Source organism: Brassica rapa, chromosome A05 (genome assembly GCF_000309985.2).
Source record: "Brassica rapa cultivar Chiifu-401-42 chromosome A05, CAAS_Brap_v3.01, whole genome shotgun sequence".
Taxonomy (NCBI): domain Eukaryota; kingdom Viridiplantae; phylum Streptophyta; class Magnoliopsida; order Brassicales; family Brassicaceae; genus Brassica; species Brassica rapa.
This window is the reverse complement of record NC_024799.2, coordinates 18,052,842-18,073,587: the sequence shown is the minus strand read 5'-3', so window position 1 is coordinate 18,073,587 and position 20,746 is coordinate 18,052,842. Positions and strand designations below refer to the sequence as shown.

Genomic DNA, 20,746 nt, shown 5'->3' with positions numbered 1-20,746 from the left:
TTAAAACGATATGAAGTATATATATATTAACATAAACATTTGTTAAAATAAAATTATTTATATGTATGATTTTATTATCATTGTATCTTATTATAGAAAAAAATTGAAACATTGATCGCAAAAGTTTATGTGAGACTTTTAACAGTTTTATTATCGTCTAAAATTTTTAATATATGATTAATGTAATTGTGTAATTTATTTTAATAGTAAAGAATTAAACAAAATGATATAAAGCATACAAATTATTAGCAAATCTTCATTATTTAAAATCATTAATTACTATATATATCATAATCACATTTGGTAATTCCGTAGGTTTTATTTAAGGAAATAATATATAATAAATAGTCACCTTGATCTAGTTAATATCATATGATATCATATAGTTGGTATTAAATGTTTATAGTGAGATATACAAATCGAATTGGACCAACATGTTTTTCAATTTCAATGTGAGGCTGACACATATGACTAATTAACTATATAATTGATTGACACATAAGCAAGGGGTCTTTTTTAATTATTACAAAATTGAGGTTACATCTTTTCAATTGTTCTTCAATTAATATATAGGGCATTTATCAAGAGCCTAAAACAAAAAAAAATGGTTTTAATTCAAATGTAACAACATTTTAGTTTTACTCAACTTTTGAATAAAAATTTTACTTTCTCTAATCAAAAAGTATCAAAATGTATTCTTATCAAAGTTTCAGGCTTTGCCTATCTTCATATTCTTGCTCGACATGAAAGACAAACCAATATATAAGAAAATTACTGAAATTTGCAGACACAAAGTATTCAAAACATCTGGCTAAAGCCAACTTGTGGAATCTCACCTCAACAACTACTCTTGATTTCTTCTTAGCATTTCCATTACCATCACACTTCAAGAAAAATCTTCCTTTTTTATGAATCACAACTAGCATCTTAGCATCAATCATCATCATGATTGAAAATTACATTTATCATCACATGAAGCTACATCAAGATCATCACTGTCAAGGTGAGATTCCTTAGATGGGAAGCCATAAAAATCTTCTATATATTCTTCTTCTTCCACGAGTTCACCATAGCCTTCAACATATTCCATCTCAGTTTCCTGAGATTTAGTTTAGTGAATAATTATCAGTACAATGAAGCTGCTTATATGTTTGATGGACTGCTTCGACAAAAAAAAAAAGAGCACCTCTTCTTTAAGGTTCTTTTCATCATCAGGAACCAAGAATTCTAGTTCTGTGTAACGTATGTCAGGGTAAATGCCGTTCTTCAAGCGTTCTAACAACTCTGTTTCAACTCAGTTTCTAGGCAGCTTAATCATCTCCCACAAGTTCATTGGTATGTGAGCTCTCTCTATACTCTTCATACATAAATTAAGCACTTCTGAGTAACAACAAACAACAACAGAGAAGACTGCAGATAGCCAGATACAGATACCGGTTAAGTTATAAGGGTTTCTACAAAAGATTTTGGTTTCGGTTTCGATTTCGGTTATAAGAGTATCTCCAACTCAACCTCAAAACCTCAAATTTTGAGGTTTTGTGTCATTCCAGCTGAACTTCAAATTTTCAAATTTTGAGGTTCTGAATAGTGAAACCTTAAATCTTTTATTTTTTTGGATCATTATAGTTATTACTTTTCACAAATACATATATTAAACTTAATTTATATTAACTTAAGTACACAAAAATAAAATAAAACAGAATAAATACTACATAACATTAAAATAAAGCTCGTACAAAATAAAAATACATCAAATAAAGCTCACACAGAATAAAAATACATTATATAATATTATAATAATATGTGTTATATAATGTATTAGATGTATGTTTTATATTTTTGTGAAGTTTTATCAATATTAGTAACTTTTGTTAATGTCAAGGATTATAATATAAATAAATAAACTTTTAAAGATTGTTTTTGAGGATTCATATTTGGAGCAAACAACTCTCAAATCCTTATTTTAAAGTTTTGATCCCTTTAAAATAAGGTCTTGGATTGGAAATGCTCTCAATTATAACATCAACTTCATCCATCTTTCACGGTGAAGAAGATGAAATCTAGCTAAAGATTTAGAGTAAGAAACAAAGAAGAGTACTCTGTCTTTCTCTTCTTTTAAATTTGTAGCTTTACCGGTAACTTGCTGAGCAATCCACCAAACTATCATACAAATATACAAAATCCTTCTCCAGTAACCGCATCATTTTCTTGAATTTGCCAGTCATGGTTTATTGATACATAGATCAGTAATATTAAACCTTTAGAATTACATATTCTTATGAAAATATTTTTCTCTTCATAAATTAGAAGTGTATAAAATATCATATTTAATTAATAACGATATCTCATTGATAAGGAGAAATGGATTAAACCTTGTAAAGCTATGTACATATTTTCTGAAATCCAAAAAAAAACCTACATAATTTCCTATTTTTCTTTTTATAGTTTCCTTAATCAGTTAATCTTACCATAGTTAGTCCAAATTAGATGGTCCCACAAATCCAGGAATTATTCAACTATATGAAAAAATCCAACGAGAAGAAAAGGAATTATATAAACGCAAACAGGATTAGGAACTATATAATAAACGTAAGTATTAGGATAAATCCAGAAACGAAAAAAGGAAATAAGCAAAGAGGTCTACACTTAGTATAAATATCTAGTTACCACCCCCTCTTCATTCGTTCACTCATCATAAACTCAAAGCCGCTAGAGACCAGAAAGCAACAAAACAGTAATCATGAGAAACTGCAAGAAGAGACCACGACGACCTACGAGGAGTCAGGGAAGACCGTCAAGAGACTTGTTTTATCAAACTCTGACTGATTATTCAGATGAAGAGACTCAAGGAATCTTACAGTTCATGAAGAAACTGAAACAGGCCGATGATGAAACATGCATCTTCAATCGATTCTGCTGTGGGATTGACTCTTATCGATATGGTTGTATAAACTACATCAGTCTCAAAAACCGTCTCCTTTGGATTCTCCGTGATCACAAAGGTTTACTCGACGAGTTCCATCAGCTTAAGTCAGGTTTTGCTTCTCCTGTAATAAGAAACAACGAGAAGAAGAAAGAGAACGCAGAATCAGACATGGAGCGTACGGTAGGGTTCTTGAAGAAAATCGAAGCCCTAGGGGAGAGTGTGTACAAAGCGTTTATAAATGCGGTAGCGTTTTCCGGTGATATAGAGGTTCTGGTTGAACAACTCGACGAGATTCTACGCGACCACACGCCTCTAAAAGAGGATTTTGAAACGTTCTTAGTTGATTCCCGTTTACTCAAACGCAAACGTGAAGAAAGCGTGGACGACACGCCATCGTATCAGATTAGACCCGAAGCTGAAGTGCGATCTTCCTCTAATGGGGTTTTTAACGAGAAATACTATTTGGTCAGTCCGTATGATCCCGAGGTCGCATCGCAAAACGAGCACCAGCGTTGCCTCAATAAGAAAAGGAATAACCTCGAGGACAAACTTATGAAGGAGGACATGCTCATGGGTGACCTAGATGCGGTTATTAGGTTTGGTAAAGACCCCAAACTCTTCGAGAAGCCTCCATTAGGATTTGACAGAGTCTTGGACTGGTTTTGCGGAGGTAAGGAGGTGCCACAAAAATATAAGACACATCCGAAGCTTGCGGTAACATATATGTTACCGATAATGCAGATTACGCTAGAAGAGATGACAAGGGCGAAAACAGTTAAAGCGATAAGTGCCAACGAGTCGGAGGGTGAAGTTAAGTAATAAGTAGTGAATGAGAGTTTTTTATATTAGGTATGCATCTTGTTTATGTTTTAGTAGAGTCTCCCAGGTCTCATGTATAACATTTCAAAACTGTGAGTGGCTTTAGTCTAAGATCAATGTATAGCTTTATTTTGTTATAAGACGTTGAGGGCTATTAGTTTTCTTTGGTCAGATTAAATATCACACTTCTTCATGGTCATGGAGAGAAAGACCTAAAGATATCAAGTTTACAATTGCACAAAAAGATAAATCGGTTTACGAACTTTACTTGCCACAGAGTCCATCTTATGTATTAAACTATTGGGCCCTTGTTGTTGATACAAACAACGATTTCTTGGCACTGAAATAGCCTTTCTGCTACTACTTCTAATCTACAATCGGTTTCTTGACATAAATCACGAAATTTGTTTTTAAAGACTTCTGATATATTTTTCTATGTTATGTATTACGTTGGCGACAAAAAATATTGTCTTTCATTTTTGTATGCGAAATAAAGTTTTGCATTCATGAAAAAAAAGATATATCATATGTCTTTCTTATTTATATATCTAATTTGTTCGGAAACTCACTATCCATTCTTTGTATGCTCGGATCGGACCTAGCGGAAAATGAAAAAATCGGAGATTAATCGGAGCATAATTTTTAGTTTTCATTTTAAAAATATACTTATATATAAATGGAGTTTATGTAAGTGATAACAAGAAAATTCACGTGGTTTGGTGATAAAGAATATTAATGAAAGAACCAAGAGCTCGTAGCTTAGTGGTAAAGGAGGTACAGCTGTACTGCCCGCCACCCGGGTTCGAATCTTGGCCACAACGGATTTAACATCCCTTCCGTTGGGGCGCTGGACCTCTTTCGGGGGGATAGTTGGGAATGTGGCTGCCCAGATACCAGAGTTATCAAAAAAAAAAAAAAAAAAAAAAAAAATATTAATGAAGCATATTAGAGTGATGCATTACCATTATGGGATGGTCTGTCTTAAAACATGTAATATCTTAATTTGATGTGAGATTAAATAAATAAATCATCCCACTTTTATGTACAAATATGATTTTATTTATAAAAATGCAATCACAAATAAAATTATAAATCTTATTATATAAATATTTTTTTTCAAATAGCGATATTATACTATATTTATTTTTGTTCTAAAAAATATATTAATGTTATAATAAAAATAAATATACCATGTGTAGTATTAAATTTTATTTCGTTAAATATTAATAGATTCAATACTATTTTTGGATTATAAGAATAGTAAGACTCGTCAAAACTTAAAAGGTAAAGTCTCAAAGATTTTTGGATTAATCATGAAACAGTCAATAATTCAATTATTACATATACATAGTCAGAATGGGGACCTTAATTAATTAGCTAGTTCTTTATGGGTCCATATTATAAAGCTAGATAACAAATAAACAATGTAATAACAGAGACAACAACAACACCAGCAATAGCAACTATAATGTGTAATATATACGATGTATATAGTTGTTGAATTACAGTAAAAAGATAGATATATAAGTTCAGGAACATATGCCCGCTTTTATGATATAGTTATTAGTTGCCGGCTTTGAGATTTTGGGAGCCTGTAACAATGTAAAAATTTTTTTTTACCAGTTTAGGGGCCTAAAATTTATTTTTTGAAGCTTATGCCTATATAATCTTTTTTAAAAATTTTGGAGCATGTTGTAAATGTTTCACGTAGCATTGCTCAGGGCCGACCCTGGTTTATTACTACAGAAAATATGTAAACTGATACATTACATGAGAAAAGTCTGCCTTTGGTTCAACTATTAGTAGGTAATCCTCATACAGCTAATTTTTTTTGTCAACATTCTGATACAGCTACTAAAAATTCGAATCTTTAGCAAATACTTAGCATATATTATATACGTGTTTTTGTTTGTCTGCACAAATCTGAATTACCAGAAAAAATGGAATATGCCCAGAAGAAACATCAATAAAATTCCAAAAACCAAAAGAAGCAAAAAAACAGGTAGGGTGTAAAGCAAGTATATATGTGTATGTATTACCATCATATCGATATATCATACCTTTCCATATGCTACACATTCACATATATATGAAAGTATGGACAAGACCTTCATTATCAAACGCCTTTATGTCTTGTTCAGTCCTTTTCTGATTTGCTAAATTTAATATCCAGATCTGATCACTCTAACCCTAAACTTAAGTTTATCTTATCCATGTGTGCAAAACCAAACAGATACTTTTCTGTTTATTAATTCGGCCTGCATTTTTCCGGATTCAGAACTAATATATGGTGATCGAACGGACTCAACCATTGTAATAAAGTCTTTGATCATAATATATATGTGTATAAATTCCTTAAATTTTAAAGTATCTTCGAGATGATTATGCAACAAGCTTATACATGCCTACGCATAGATCTAGTGATCTAGTTGAGTACACGTTCGAAAAAAGTACCTACCTATACATGAAAGTCTTATAATATGAAACGCGACAATACATATAAATACACCATATCAAATCGAAATAAGAATACATAAGCTTACGTTTGCAAATGAATATAAAACTGTAAGAGTATCCAACGTTTGTAAATGGATATAATATTGTAGAGGGTAGATGGAAACTAACATAAGGTTAGATATTATTTTTTTTGGTGCAAAAGAAAAGGTTAGATATAAAATTATGGAAAACTGAAATGAGAGAGGTAGGCCAACTAATGAGGTCATATTTTACGAGGATGACGTTTCCCATTTTCTTCTCTGTTTGGCTTTTTCCTTTGGTTATATTTATAAAGGTTTATTTGCTAAATAACCAAAAAAATAAGGGAAATTAGATTTTTAGAGAGAGAGTAGAGAGAGATAGGAAGAGAAAGTAGGAGAGATGGGGTGTTTTTAGTTAGTTAATGAATTTTGGTTTTTGTTGTGTATAGTGAATGCAATTTCCCTATTTATAATTTTAGCATTTATTTACCGCCACGGCGCCACCAGAAAAAAAATACTCCCTTCTTTTTTTTATGATGTAAATGTCTTTCTGTTTCAATTTGTACAATATTTAATTTTTTATCTAAAATTATTGAAATAATTGATTAAAATATTAAAATCAATATTTATTTTTGTTTTTATTTGTTCTAAATAGCAATGATTAGTTTTCCTCGTAATTTTTTATTGTAAACGAAAACTTATGATATATGTACTTTTTTCTTAATATGTGTGTTAATGCTAAAATATCATATAAAAACAGAGAAAATGTGTAACATTCTAAGCTTACGAAGACTTCTGAAGAGTTGATTTTTTTTATGGAAACACGATTTCTAAAGATTTTTTTTTTTTTGCTAAACTTTAAATATCATATTAGTGAAGAAAAGATTTTACAAAAGCAAGAACCTAAACTTGAGCCATCTTGGCAAAAAGAAATAAAAATAAGATGGATCATTACAATTAACTTCCAAAACAAACTTATCTCAGTCACATCGCCATTAGCGAATCAAAATGTTTCCTATTTCTTCTTGCTTGAAATAATATTTCTTAACTCCTTGTCTATGCGTTGGTATTAATAATATTTCTTAACTCCTTATCTATGCCGTGAAATACCAACGCAACAGGGATAGAAGATTGATTATGAAGCAAAATGTTTATTTGCTTCCAGATGTGGAAGACCACCGTTTGAGCCGCTAATTTTCTGAGGAGAGTTAGTCTCCTTGATGTTGGAGCTTTGATCCAAGATAGAAGCTCTGCCCAATTTATAAACGCGGAAGGGGGAGGCTGGCATCGAATAAGCACCTCATGCCAAACCGCCTGACTGTACTCGTAGGACAGTAGTAAGTGGTCTCTAGATTCTTCAGCTCTGGAACAGAATCAGCAGTCGGAAGAGACCAGCATGCCCCATCCTGCAAGATGTGCCATTGTTGGTAGTCTGTCATAATTTTTCGATTCACATTGTGAATGAATGCTTTGGTATTGCTCCTCTGAACCAGACCACGTCGGCCCAGTCTTTGATATCTTGTCTTGGGGAAGAGATTCCCATCTCACGCAAACAAACGCTTTCCTCAAGTCCACTTTCAACATACCACGAGGGGATAGACCTGAGTAGTATAGCCATTCACAAGGTCAGTAGTTAGCAGCACATTCTTTGCAAGGAGGCACCTCGGTAAAAAAGCAGACTGAGATTTAATAAAACATAAGAAGCAGAATCTCCTTGAGCCTAGAAGCTAGAAGCTTTGATATCACTTTCTACACCGTGTTAAGTCAAGAGATGGGCCTGAAATCCGTGGTGAGGGAAGTATTAGGCTTCTTTGGTATAAGGACAAAATTGGATGTGTTCCATTGCTTCAGAAGACTGTCAGACTTGGAGAATTCCATGATTGCTTTTGTGATCTCAGGACCGATGACTGCCCACGACGAAGTGAAAAACTCCACCGAGTAACCATCAGGTCCACCTATTTTATTTTTAGGCAGAGAAACGCCCTTAATGTCCTTAGCTGAGAACGGCTTCTGAAAATTATCTGCCAGATGCACCGAACATCTGAAGTTGAAGAGAAGATCAAGGTCGCTTTGGATGAACATTGGCTGGGATACCGGGCTTCCTAAAATGCTAGAGAAATAATTCACACACAGCTCTTGGATACCGGATTGAGATTCAATACGCACTCCATCCTCCGAAGTAAGAAAATGAATGTGATTTATGGCATGTCTGGAGGCTGTGCATCTGTTAAACAGCCTAGAATTACCATCTCCGAAAGAAAGCCAACTAATGTGCGACCTCTGGACAAAGAATTCAGTTTTAAGCTGTTGAAAATACTTCCCATTCATGCATCGCCTGAAGTTCAGCAGAGGCATTATGCATTGAAGGGTCAGATAACAGTGAGGCATGAGCCTGCAATAGTCTCTCATGAGCAAGCTCTGTCTTCCTCTCAATACCCGAATAATTCTTAAAGCTAAATTCTCTGATAACTTTCTTCAACATCTTAAGCATTCTGGAAACCTTGAACATTGTGGAGCTTGTGATGTTGAAAGAAAACCAGCTCTCACAAATAACAGCCAAGAACTTAGGGTTGTGTGTGAGGAAATTATAAAATCTAAACTGCTTCTTGATTTTTATCCTCTCGGTTTCTAGGGTGATTGACATAACTGCATGATCGGAGAAGCCGGGGCTACCAAAGAAAGTGACAGAGGATGAAAACGCGATGTACCATTCATCATTAACTAGGCTTATGTCAAGCTTCTTAGCTACAAGGACGAGTTTATGCTTGTTCCACCAAGTGAAAGTAGGGTCCATATAGTTCAGGTCCTCCAAATTTGCTTCCACCAGACACTGATTGAAATATCTCATCCTTTTATTCATGTTCAGGGAAGGAGGCAATGAATGTTCAGCATGAATTCTAATTTGATTAAAATCCCCTATGACCAGCCAAGGTTTTGTGTCCAACCCGTTTGAAGCGGCTAGCGAAGTGATTTTAGACCAAAGGGTGATCCGTTCTTCAACAGCATTTGAAGCGTAGAGTGTAGAGTTGTATAACTTGGACTGCGAGGAGGGCCAAGAAACCTGAGGGCCAAGAAACCTCGGCCGTGATAATCTGACGAGATTTAGAGATGATATTTACTAAGAGAGAAGGGTTACAAATAATCCAGATTTTACCAATAAGAGAAAAAGCATAGTTGTTTTCAGCAGACCAACCCGGAAAAAGTTGTTATACAAATATATTCTTCTTGAGTTGCTTAACATGCGTCTCAAGAATGCCGCCAAAAAGAGGTGAGTTTTTCCTAAACCATTTATGTAATCCGCTGCAGTGACTGAGTTTATTTAGATTTCGTACATTCCAGCAAAAAAAATATGTCGACATAAAAACTAGTAGGTTTTAGAGCCCTTGCCCCGACTTCCTTGCAGACCTGAAATTTTATTTTTATTTTGGACCAACTCAAAATCTGGTTCATGCTTACTAAATTTTCCATCCTCTAACTCAGACTCAGACGACTCCACATCAGAAGAATCCGGTTGAACATCAGACTGAGAGGATCTAGAAATAGCCGAGTCACTTCTAGATAGCACACAGCAAAGATAGTAAGGGGTGGCACTCGTTTCATCCCTCGCCTGATCTTTTGCAGTACCCAACTTAGATTGATCCGGGGTCACTGAGTGGATAGTCACCACTTTGATAGGAACAGGAGGTATAGGGGATGGGGAAAGGGATTTTTGAGCTTCCTTGTCATTTTGAGCTGGGTCTACTGTAATCCACTGTTTCTTATCCTTAGATCTTCCCCTTCTAGTGTTCTTACCCCTAGGCTCCTGTCCGTGCTTCTTAGAGCAGTTTGCTGAAGCATGAGAAGAGGATTTACAAAAACTGCACTCCTTTGGAACTGACGGGCATCACTTAGAGAAGTGACCAATCTCCTAACAGATACCACATACCGGCGGCATCCAAGGCTAGAGACGAGAACTCTACTAATTTCTCCGGAATCATATTGCACATTTCCCGCTTCAGGTAGAGGTTGTCTCGGATCAATAATTGTTAAGACTTTGGCAACCTCCAAGTTCTTTTTATTCGCAGTCTTCGGATGCAGATACTCGGGGTGATCCACTAGACCGGCAATCCGCTCCAGGCTGTCCTCATTGAAAAAATTAGAATGGAACATTCCTAAGCTCGAGCCAAATTGGGGCAGAGGTGAGCTCGGGTTTAGCTGGAACCACGCCCGGTTCCCATTTGTCCATGATCATAGTCCGACCTTCTATTTGCCATAGTCTTTGGTTAATAACTCTACTTCTTGTTGCTGTATTCGGAATTCGAAACAGAAACACAAACCCTTCCATCTTTGACACCGCTATGTCTCTATAATGCTTACTCCAAATCCTGTTAACTATGTTGTGTAATGTTGAGAGAAAAGTGTCGTTATTATTATCATATCTGTTCAATGAGAAAAATAGGGTGCAGTATCTGATCAACATGTCTAGAAAAAAAGCTTTGAAAATATGTCTTAAAATGTTCCTGAAATCATTTAAAATAATGTTTTTAAATCATACGAATAAATTGTAAATAAATTATTATGTATTTAAAATACACATCCAGATATATTTGAAAATTATTGCTAATAACTAATTGTTACACCCTCTGTTTCGTATTAAGTGTCGGTTTAGATTTTAATTTTTTTTTCATTATAAGTATCATTTTATATTTTCAAGATAAATATTAAATGTATTTCCTAATTGTTACCTTTTAATTTTAGTTCATTAATTAACAAAATCAAACAAAATAATGAATTAGATAAGGGTAAAATAGAAAATTTAATTATTTTCTTAATTTGTGTGCAAAAATCTTAAACACGACTTAGAGCATCTTCAAAAAATTATACTCCCTCTCTTTTTAAATAAATCTTAAACACAACTGAGATAAAAGCATCAGTATTAAGAAATGCATTACTTTGAAAAATATATCATTTAATGCATAAGTTCAACCAATCATAAAAAACATGTATTATTTTATTGGCTACACAATATTCAATTATATAAAAAGTGCATTGAAATGTGAAAACATCTTACATTTTATATTTTCAAGATAAATATTAAATGTATTTCCCAATTGTTACCTTTTAATTTTAGTTCATTAATTAACAAAATCAAACAAAATAATGAATTAGATAAGGGTAAAACAGAAAATTTAATTATTTTCTTAATTTGTGTGCAAAAATCTTAAACACGACTTAGAGAATCTTCAAAAAATTCTACTCCCTCTCTTTTTAAATAAATCTTAAACACAACTGAGATAAAAGCATCAGTATTAAGAAATGCATTACTTTGAAAAATATATCATTTAATGCATAAGTTCAACCAATCATAAAAAAACATGTATTATTTTATTGGTTACACAATATTCAATAATACAAAAAGTGCATTGAAATGTGAAAACAGCTTATATTTTGAAACAAGATTTTTTCCCTAAAACTATATAATATGAAATAGAGGGAGTATATTTTAAAGTTTTCAAAACTCTATATTTGAAGTTTAAATATGTTCTTCTCCAACATCAAACCTAACTTCAAAAGTATTTGTATTTTATACTATGGTCTTTATATTTTTTATAATCAATTTAAACTTATAAACTTTTATAAATGACTAGCGCATATATAAAAAAATATTACATCAATATTAGCGAATAAAAGTTTACACTAATATATAAAATTATAAATAGAAATACATTATTAAATATTAAATTACGAGTAAAATATCACATTATTTTATAAAATTATTTTCATAATGCTCCCATATGTGATCAATTAGTGCATTTCAAAATAAGAAATGATTTTATTTATTTTTTAATTTGTATATTACGAGGGAAAATTGTTGAAGTCAGGTATTCTCATTTTCTGCTATATGATCAATAATGTCTTCATGTACCTTTTTAAAAACTTATTTTCTTAAATTTCTTTTTAATATTTTTGTTGTTTGAATCTAGTTTAAAAATATTTTAAATCTTATTTTATAGTTTTTATTTAATTTTATGTGCAAAACTTGAATTTATAAAAAAAAATTGAAATAATTATAAGATATAAAATTTAAGGATTAAAACGGTAAACGAAAAATATTTAAGAATCATAAATATGATGTGTAGTGTAAGTACCAAAATGCAAATAAAGTTTTGAGAAGTGAAACTTCAAAATAGAGTATCACTCCTCAAAATTTTAATTTTTTTTTTTCAGAGAATGAAAAATTATATATTTGAAGTTATCGAATTTTTTTTGAAGATGTTATAGTGAAACGGAAAGACTAGATTAAAAAAAATTCAATTGGTCGGTTAATAAAAAGCAGTAGTTAAATTAAACTTTTTGTTTGTACTAAGTTTTGCAAATAAATTGTATGAAAAATCATGTGATTTATCAAAGGTAGGTAGGACATAGTTTTGTAATTCCCAGAGCCTCTCAAGAAAAAAAAAACAGAGGATGAGACTTTCCCTAAATTCATTAAAAATCAAAAGTGTTAATTATGATGATTCACGAGTCTTGGAAATAGTTAATCTTTATATTAGCACAAATACATGTGTCTCCGCCAATGATAATGAGAAGATATATGTATGATTAATTTTCACAAAAAGATGTATGATTAGTTTTCAAAAAAAAAAGATGTATGATTAATTTTCACAAAAAAAAGATGTATGATTAATAAATTGTAAGTTGAGTTTAGAAAATCCACGGGATCATGAAATCATATTGTAAGTTTAGAAAATAATAATTTTGCATCACACAGTCAGATTATCATGAAAAGAAAAGACATTTCAACAATAGAGAGTTCAGAGCATTTCTAATGTATAATTCCATTTAAAAGAATAAAAATTAATCATTTACTTATACCCTACTCTTTTTAAGTGATGAATATTACCACTCTCTTTAAATAACACTTTATTTTGATAGGAAAATAGAATGATAAGTCAAAAGTAATGAATATTACTAGGTATGGGCACGGATCAGATATCCATATTTTTGAAGGTATTTGTGATTTTTTTTTTATGTCACGGATATCTAATTTTTTTGATTTGCTTTGTTTCGAAAAAATATGGATATTCGGAAAAACGGATATCTGGTAAATAAATAGATATTTGCAGAAATTTACAAATACTTACGGATATCTCATATGTTTTGATTAGTACAAATAATTTTAAAATTTTGATACAAATTTGTTTTGCAAAATATTTTTTGCATGATAAATATGATAAAAATTAAAAGAAATAGTGAATCTACATATTTTGTAATTTTTTTGAACTTAGTTAACAATTATAATAACACAAAACTTAAGACAAAAAATTATAATTGTGATAAATGAGTTCTCTTCCTTTTATGTAATACTTTTATATGAGTAATAATGTGAATAGAATTTATCAAATCATATGTTAGAATAATAATTATATAATTTCATACATTAAAAACTTTAAATATAATCAAGATATACATGTATTTATATATTGCCGGATCGGATCGGATATCCGCTTCCAAAATTTTAATATTTGTGATTTGCTTTGATTTTAACGGATATTGATTTTTAGTATATGCTTTTCTTCGAAAGTTTACGGATATCCAGAATTTTTGGATCGAATCGAAGCGAATAACGAATCAAATCAAATTTAACGGATAAAAATCAAATTTAACGGATAAAATGTCCAGCCCTAAATATTACTCCTCTATTTTTGGACTAAACTCACATTTTACACCATTTTGAAATAGGAAATACAATTGGATGAAAAACTACTACAACAGGGAATCGTAAGTGAAAATTATAACAAAATTGAAAAGTTCTTAAATTGATCACGTATTATACATCTACAATCATGTTTCAACAAAAAAAAAAAACAAATCAACCGGACGTAAAGACAGGAACGGTTAATCCATGATTTAATGTATTCACTTGAAGATATTAAAAAAACAAAATCTTGCTTCACTATTTAAGTATATTTGACAATTGAATTCAGACAGTCTATAAAAAATACAAATGGTTAGGTAGGTTAAGGCATGACAAAATAGTTGATTCAAAAAATAAATGTTTGGTTAAATAATTATTTGTGCTGACAATCATGATTAAGGAACTAACTAAATCACAAAGAAAAAGCCAAAAGGAAGAGGATAGAAAAGGTAAAACGGGAGTAGAAATAATTAGTGTTGTCAGGTCCCAGAGGTGTTTCTTTCCTGTTTTCCCTTCAATTAAATTTATTTGGGAATCTAGGTAACAATAAAGAGAAGAAACAAAAAACTAGGGGGTGTGCTTTAAATTCACTTAAATGCTGAGATTTTGTTACCCATTAATTGCATCAACAAATCCTTTTTCAAAGTGAACAAATTTTCATCTATCTGTTTATTTCAGTTAAGATGTTATACAATAGAATCACCCAATCCAAGAGAAAAATGGTATCCATTGGATCAACAATTCCTTTTTCAAAGTGAAAAAACTTTCATGTATCTGTTTATTTCAGTTAAGATGTTATACAATAGAATCACCTAATCCAAGAGAAAAATGTTTACTAGCTTACGATACACAAGTAACAACTCTAACCTTAGCGCAAAAGACTTGCAATTAGGAACAACTAGAAAACAAACCCCGCGCGTTTGGGTTATTAAATTATTAATTTAAATTTAAAATCTTAAGTTCAAAAAGTGTGTACTTTATAACTATTTATAAACACCGGTTCAATTTGTTGTATTATATTAGTCTTATTTCAGTATGTATATATATAGGTTAAGAATCCAATGTATTGATTTAACTGTAAAAAATAAAGATTAAAAAGACCAATTTTGAACGATTGTATAAATATAGTCATCTAACAAAGAGACCAAAACATCCACATTGTGTTGCCAACATAAATTGTACAGATTTTGGTTAACCGGAAGCAAAAAAGTAAGCTCTTTCTCAAAAAAAGAAGAAGCAAAAATGCACATAACAATATAGTCAATACTCTTTCACTGATAATTGTTTTTTTTTCTATTTTGTTAATTTTGGAATAGCGACATAGTCTACTTAGCATATTTATATGTCACGGAAAGGGGAAAATGGGAGAAATAGAGTTGTATAAAAAGTGTTTTGATAACTTGATTGCTGTAGAGGGAAAGTATAATCATCTTTTGGTTGAGGTAATCGATCCTCCACCCCCCACCACTTTTTCGTGTTTACCAATTCAGTTTTACATATATACTGGTAGACTGGTAGCATTGTCGTGGCATTTTTTTATTCACCAAAACAACAATATTGAACAGTGTTCACATCAATGTGTACAGTACTCCCTTTGTTTCTAAAAGTAAGATTTTTTAAAGTTTATTTTTGTTGCACAAAAATAGTTTTTTTATATTTTTAAGGACATTTTACTTTTACACTTTGTTGGATACCACTTTTCAACTTTACCATCAGTCTAATGACATTTTCAGAAATACACACTTTCATTAATGAGCAAAAGACAAGAACACCCTTACCTTATCTTCTTCTCCACTATTGGTTTCTCTCCCTGTCCTCGAGTCACCGTCATCTCTCTCTCACCGTCGTCTCTCTCTCTCACCGTCAATTTCCGGCGCCTCTCTCACCGCCTAGTTCTGGTGTCTCTCTCACCGTCGATCTCTCTCTCACCGTCGATCTCTCTCTCACCGTCGACTTCCGGTGACGAAATCGATTCAAAATCTCCAAGATGTCAACTCATATACGTGATTCACAACTTATGTTTCTAATTTCTGTATTTTTGTTTGATTCGATTTTGTGCTTTCTCTTATCGAAAAATCAAACAAGGTTCTCTTAGATATCTCATTTAAAGAGGTCGATCTAAGAGAAACAGATTTGATAGTGAAACGTTGAGAGTGAAAACATTGAGTATTTGAAAACTTAAATCTGGTTTTGAAATCATATTAAGATTGATCTGAATGGTTCCGGCTAAGAAAAGAGATTTTCCGATAGTAAAAACTGCATATTAAGGAAGAGATAATTTCCGATAGTAAAAACTGAATATTAAGGAATTATAACCCCTTATAAATCTGGGTTTCATGAGATTGTTGATAAATACAACTCAATGATTTATAAGGAATTATAACCCTTTATAAATCTGGGTTTCTACCAGGAAACCTCTTCTGCAGATCTGTTATGTCTACATAGGGACTCAACAAGGGCTTCGACAATTACTGAAGTGTTGGAGGTGGAGAAGAAAAATAATGTGAGTTTTTACTAAAGTTTATAAATATATTTGTACTGTATTGTTTAGAAAGATGTTTATAAACATACTCCTTGAAAAAGGGTTACAAGCAGACGCCTTGGTAAAAAATGTGAAGCGTTTAGACATTTTAGAATATTTTTTATTTTGTACTTTTTCTGTAACACGTTGCTTGCATCATTCACACACTAGCCCTTAACATTCACATTAGATTATTGAGAATGGTTGCTCTGTTTCTTCTTGGCTTGTGTTTTGTGTGTTAACTCGCATGTTTCACTTGTCTTAACACCTTGCTTATGTCATGCCCTCATTAGCTCCTGCCATTTACATGAGATTACTAAGTTAACTATATTGTTTCATAATGGTTTATAAATAAGAGATTTACAGAGACTTATAAAACGTTGTTTTATCTTTGTTACAGGGTGTGGTTACTACAGTGTATGGATTCTCTGAGGAATTCAAACATTTGGTGAACCCAACACATCCTCATGATAAGGACTTTGAAAGTGTTATACAACTAGTTCAACAAGGATACAATGTGTAGAAAATCGATTGGGAACAAGGATTTGTGGATGTTTTCTTACAACAGAAGACATTGGTCGACAAAGCAGGACAGAAGACAAAGATGTACAGCAAAACCTCTAAGGTCATTGTGTTTTTGATGTTTTATAAGACTTTTATCAAATTTGAAATTGTTAAGTTATGTTAATATTATAAGCATTTATAAATCTCTTATTTTTGTTTGAAATAGGAGCAAACACAATATCAAGAAGAACAACAAGTGGAAGCTGATGCTGAATTCGGTGACAGTGATAAAGAAAGAGAAACATCAAAAATCAATGAAGTAAGCTAATATATAAACCCTTATAAATTTGGACTATCATTTAAAAAAAATTATAAGCCATCCTAAATTTGTTATTGTTTTTTTTCTCTCTTGGAAATAGGGTTGAGGAAGAATAAGAAGAACAAATGGAAGCTGATACAGAAGTTGAGGAGTCCGTGCAAGCTGAAAGGCAGAAATGAAGAAGAGGAAATAAGGTAAATAACTCTCTTTATAATGGTTTATAAATGTTATTTTCTGATCGTGTTCTCAAAATTGAATGATGAATATGTTTATATAGCCATCATAATACTGTTTAGGAACAAGAGCATAAGAAGAATAAAGAGAAAAGAAAAGATGAAGCGTATGAGAAAGCTAAGGAGAAATTTCAAGATGAAGATGGTTCCAAACTCGATAAGTTAATCCAAATGCTTTATGATTTGAATAAACGAGTAGAAGTAATCGAGAATGTCAAGTGGTAAGCAAATAACTTTACCAAGCACTTATAAATATTTTCACATGTTATTTTCTTTACCTATTATGACATTATTTTTTGAAGGCAGACGGTTATGAGAGTCCATGCAACTATGATGATACAAAAGGTGCACCAAATGATGAAAATGAAGAAGAAGAAAATTCTGGTGGTAAAAGAAATGCAACAGATGATGAAAATGATGAAGAAGAAATTTCTGATACACAGCAACTAACGGAAGTGAATATTCTTAGGGAAAATGAGAATACAGAGAAAATCACTCCAGACGAAGACACTGAAAAAAGTGAAAAAAAAAGATGCATGGAACAAAAGTCACAGTTACAATTCTAAAAAATAGAATATAAAGGTTTATAAAATTTTTTATATTAAGCTTAACTAATCTTATCTTTTGTAGATGACGTCATCTACTCCAACATTCACTACTCCAAACTTTGATATAAGGGTATAAAATTTAATATATTTTATAAGGCCTTGTAAATTTTAATGTATAAAGCTTAAAATTATAGTTTCTAAATAATTTGTTTACAGATTACATCGCCTATAAATAAGTATTCGCAAGAGATGATTAAACCATTTATAAGCATTATCTATGGATTCATAAATAATAATGTATTAAAATTTATTAAACATCACTTATAAACCTTCGTAAAACTCAGATATACTAGTTTATAAGGTAATATATAAACTCATAGATGAAATTTAAACACAAAAAATGATATGTAAAGGCTGATAAATAACTTATAACCCTTTATATATCTTATAATAATATTTTAGAAAGCATTATGAAAATTAATGATAAAAAGTTTAAAAAATAAAATCGGTGATATAAATACATGAAGATGCTCGTTACTAATTTTCTTAAAAAATAAACTAGAGTAAATGTAAAGTGCAAATGATTTACAGCTTACAATCACTTATAAGAACACGTGCTACACATATATATTACAGAAAGACATGTGTCTTGTTTCTCTTATATGTGTCAAGAACATATATATTACATATAAAAACATGTGTCTTCTCTCTCTTTCTGCAACTCTTATCTTCTTGAACATTGTGTTTCCCTCTGAAAACATAAAAACATAAGGCTAAATATATATATTGTTTTAAGGTTTCTTTTATAAGGTCTTATAAATATAAAAATTGTAATAAATACCTCAAGGGGGGTTACTGTTTCCAGCAATATGCAAATTATGAGTAATTAAAACTTCATCCCGTGTCTGAATCGTATTTGACACAATCCTTGATGATAAATGAGTTCTTCTGTGAAACGTTAACAAAAAACATAAAGCTAATAGTAAATCTCCAAATGACATCATTATATTTATAAGGTCTTATAAATGTAAAAGTTGTAATAAATATTGCTATGACATACTTCCGGCAATAAGCAAATCTTGAGTATTACATACTATCTTGTAAAATAACTAACTGATAACTATCATAAACGAAAACCTTAACAAGGAGTTCCATGTAGTTACCTTAATGGTTATACATAGATGAAGGCATCCATTCTCTTGAAGTTTGTTCATATATGATGCTACTTGACGATCATTCCTAATAAATACCGGAGGGAGCTCTTTTGAACTAAAGTTTAACTTTGAAGGTGAGACATAGCTAAGATTTATACTGTTTAACTTGGAAGGTGAGACATCGAATCCAAAATTTTCTAAAACAACCTCAATCAAATCATTGTAGCTGATATCTTCAAGAATCATACTAAGACAAGATCCCCTTTCATCATCGACTATGAAATCCCAATGAATTCCATTTATTAGTTTCCAGTCTCCACGTATAGAACACAATTTGATCTTCATAACCTGATTATAAGAACATGGAGATTAGAGAAGGAATGATCAACAAGATATATAAAAAAAATACATAACACTATGTTCCTCATCGATAAAAATTTATAAGGTTTTATAAATCTGAGATTTGAAAATTTCATGAGAAAAACTTCGTCTCCTTTCCAGAAACCGATCGATCTTGAGAAACCAAGCAAAAATTACAAAAAGAGACGAAAATCACTATCTATTATCCTCTGACCTTTGTTACGCGTTCGTGAAGAGAGATTGTTATGTTCGTTTGAGCTGTAGTCTTCGCCAAATCTCGTCGGACGTCAACGTCGTCGGAACCGTCAAATCTATAAACCATTTATAAATGTTTATAAGAAAGTTATGAAAGTTTATAAATAATTTATAAGGGGTATGTATACTATTAATAAGAGTTTATAAAAACTGTATAAAAGATTATATTCAATTTATAAGAGGTATTATAAGAGTTGTATAGGTTTATAAATCAACTAAAAGAGTCTAAAACCATTTAGAAAGCCTTATAAAATAATTTATAATGGTTTGTATAATAATTTATAAGGGTTTATAAGGGTATGTAAATAATGTATACGGGTTTATAAAATAATTTATTAAGTTTATACACCATTATAAAATATTATAAAATGATTTATAAGGGAATTTAAAATTTCTGAAGCGGTGGAGTCTTGATTGCTGTCCACATGTACCTCAGAATCTGCCACGTATCATCATCTCCTTACAAATCCTTATAAGGATATGTAAAATTATTTGTAAGAGTTTATAAACCATTAATAAATGCATATAAAACAAGTTATAAAATCTATAAACCATTTATAAATGTTTATAAGAAAGTTATGAAAGTTTATAAATAATTTATAAGGGGTATGTATACTATTAATAAGAGTTTATAAAAACTTTATGAAACATTATATTCAATTTATAAGGGGTATTATAAGAGTTGTATAGGTTTATAAATCAACTAAAAGAGTCTATAACCATTTAGAAAGCCTTATAAAATAATTTATAATGGTTTGTATAATAATGTATACGGGTTTATAAAAATAATTTATAAAGCTTATACACCATTATAAAGGATTGTAATAAAACAATTTATAAGGATATGTAAAATTTCTGAAGCGGTGGAGCCGTGCTTGCTGTCCACATGTGCCTTAGAATCTGTCACGTATCATCATCTCTTTACAAAGCCTTATAAGGGTATGTAAAATTA

The 20,746-nt window shown here is 31.2% G+C and overlaps 1 protein-coding gene across 5 annotated transcripts; it reads left to right on the top strand.

Annotated features, from left to right (window-relative positions):
* Positions 1-7: 7 nt before the first annotated feature.
* On the top strand, positions 8-18,088 carry LOC117134009. Of its 5 annotated transcripts, none has more exons than XM_033291400.1 (5): positions 8-17,046; positions 17,152-17,244; positions 17,345-17,438; positions 17,541-17,698; positions 17,784-18,088. In XM_033291400.1, exon 1 carries the CDS (start codon positions 2,741-2,743, stop codon positions 3,743-3,745), a length of 1,005 nt encoding a protein of 334 aa, XP_033147291.1. In that variant the 5' UTR covers positions 8-2,740; the 3' UTR covers positions 3,746-17,046; positions 17,152-17,244; positions 17,345-17,438; positions 17,541-17,698; positions 17,784-18,088. The 5 variants fall into 5 exon arrangements, with proteins under 5 accessions (XP_033147291.1, XP_033147292.1, XP_033147290.1 ...); XM_033291401.1 differs by having other exon boundaries at positions 17,522-17,698; XM_033291399.1 differs by having other exon boundaries at positions 17,345-18,088.
* The last annotated feature ends 2,658 nt before the right edge of the window (positions 18,089-20,746 follow it).

Coding starts and splice junctions, on each gene's coding strand:
- LOC117134009 (XM_033291400.1), top strand. CDS start 2,741: ATGAGAAACTGCAAGAAGAGACCACGACGACCTACGAGGAGTCAGGGA.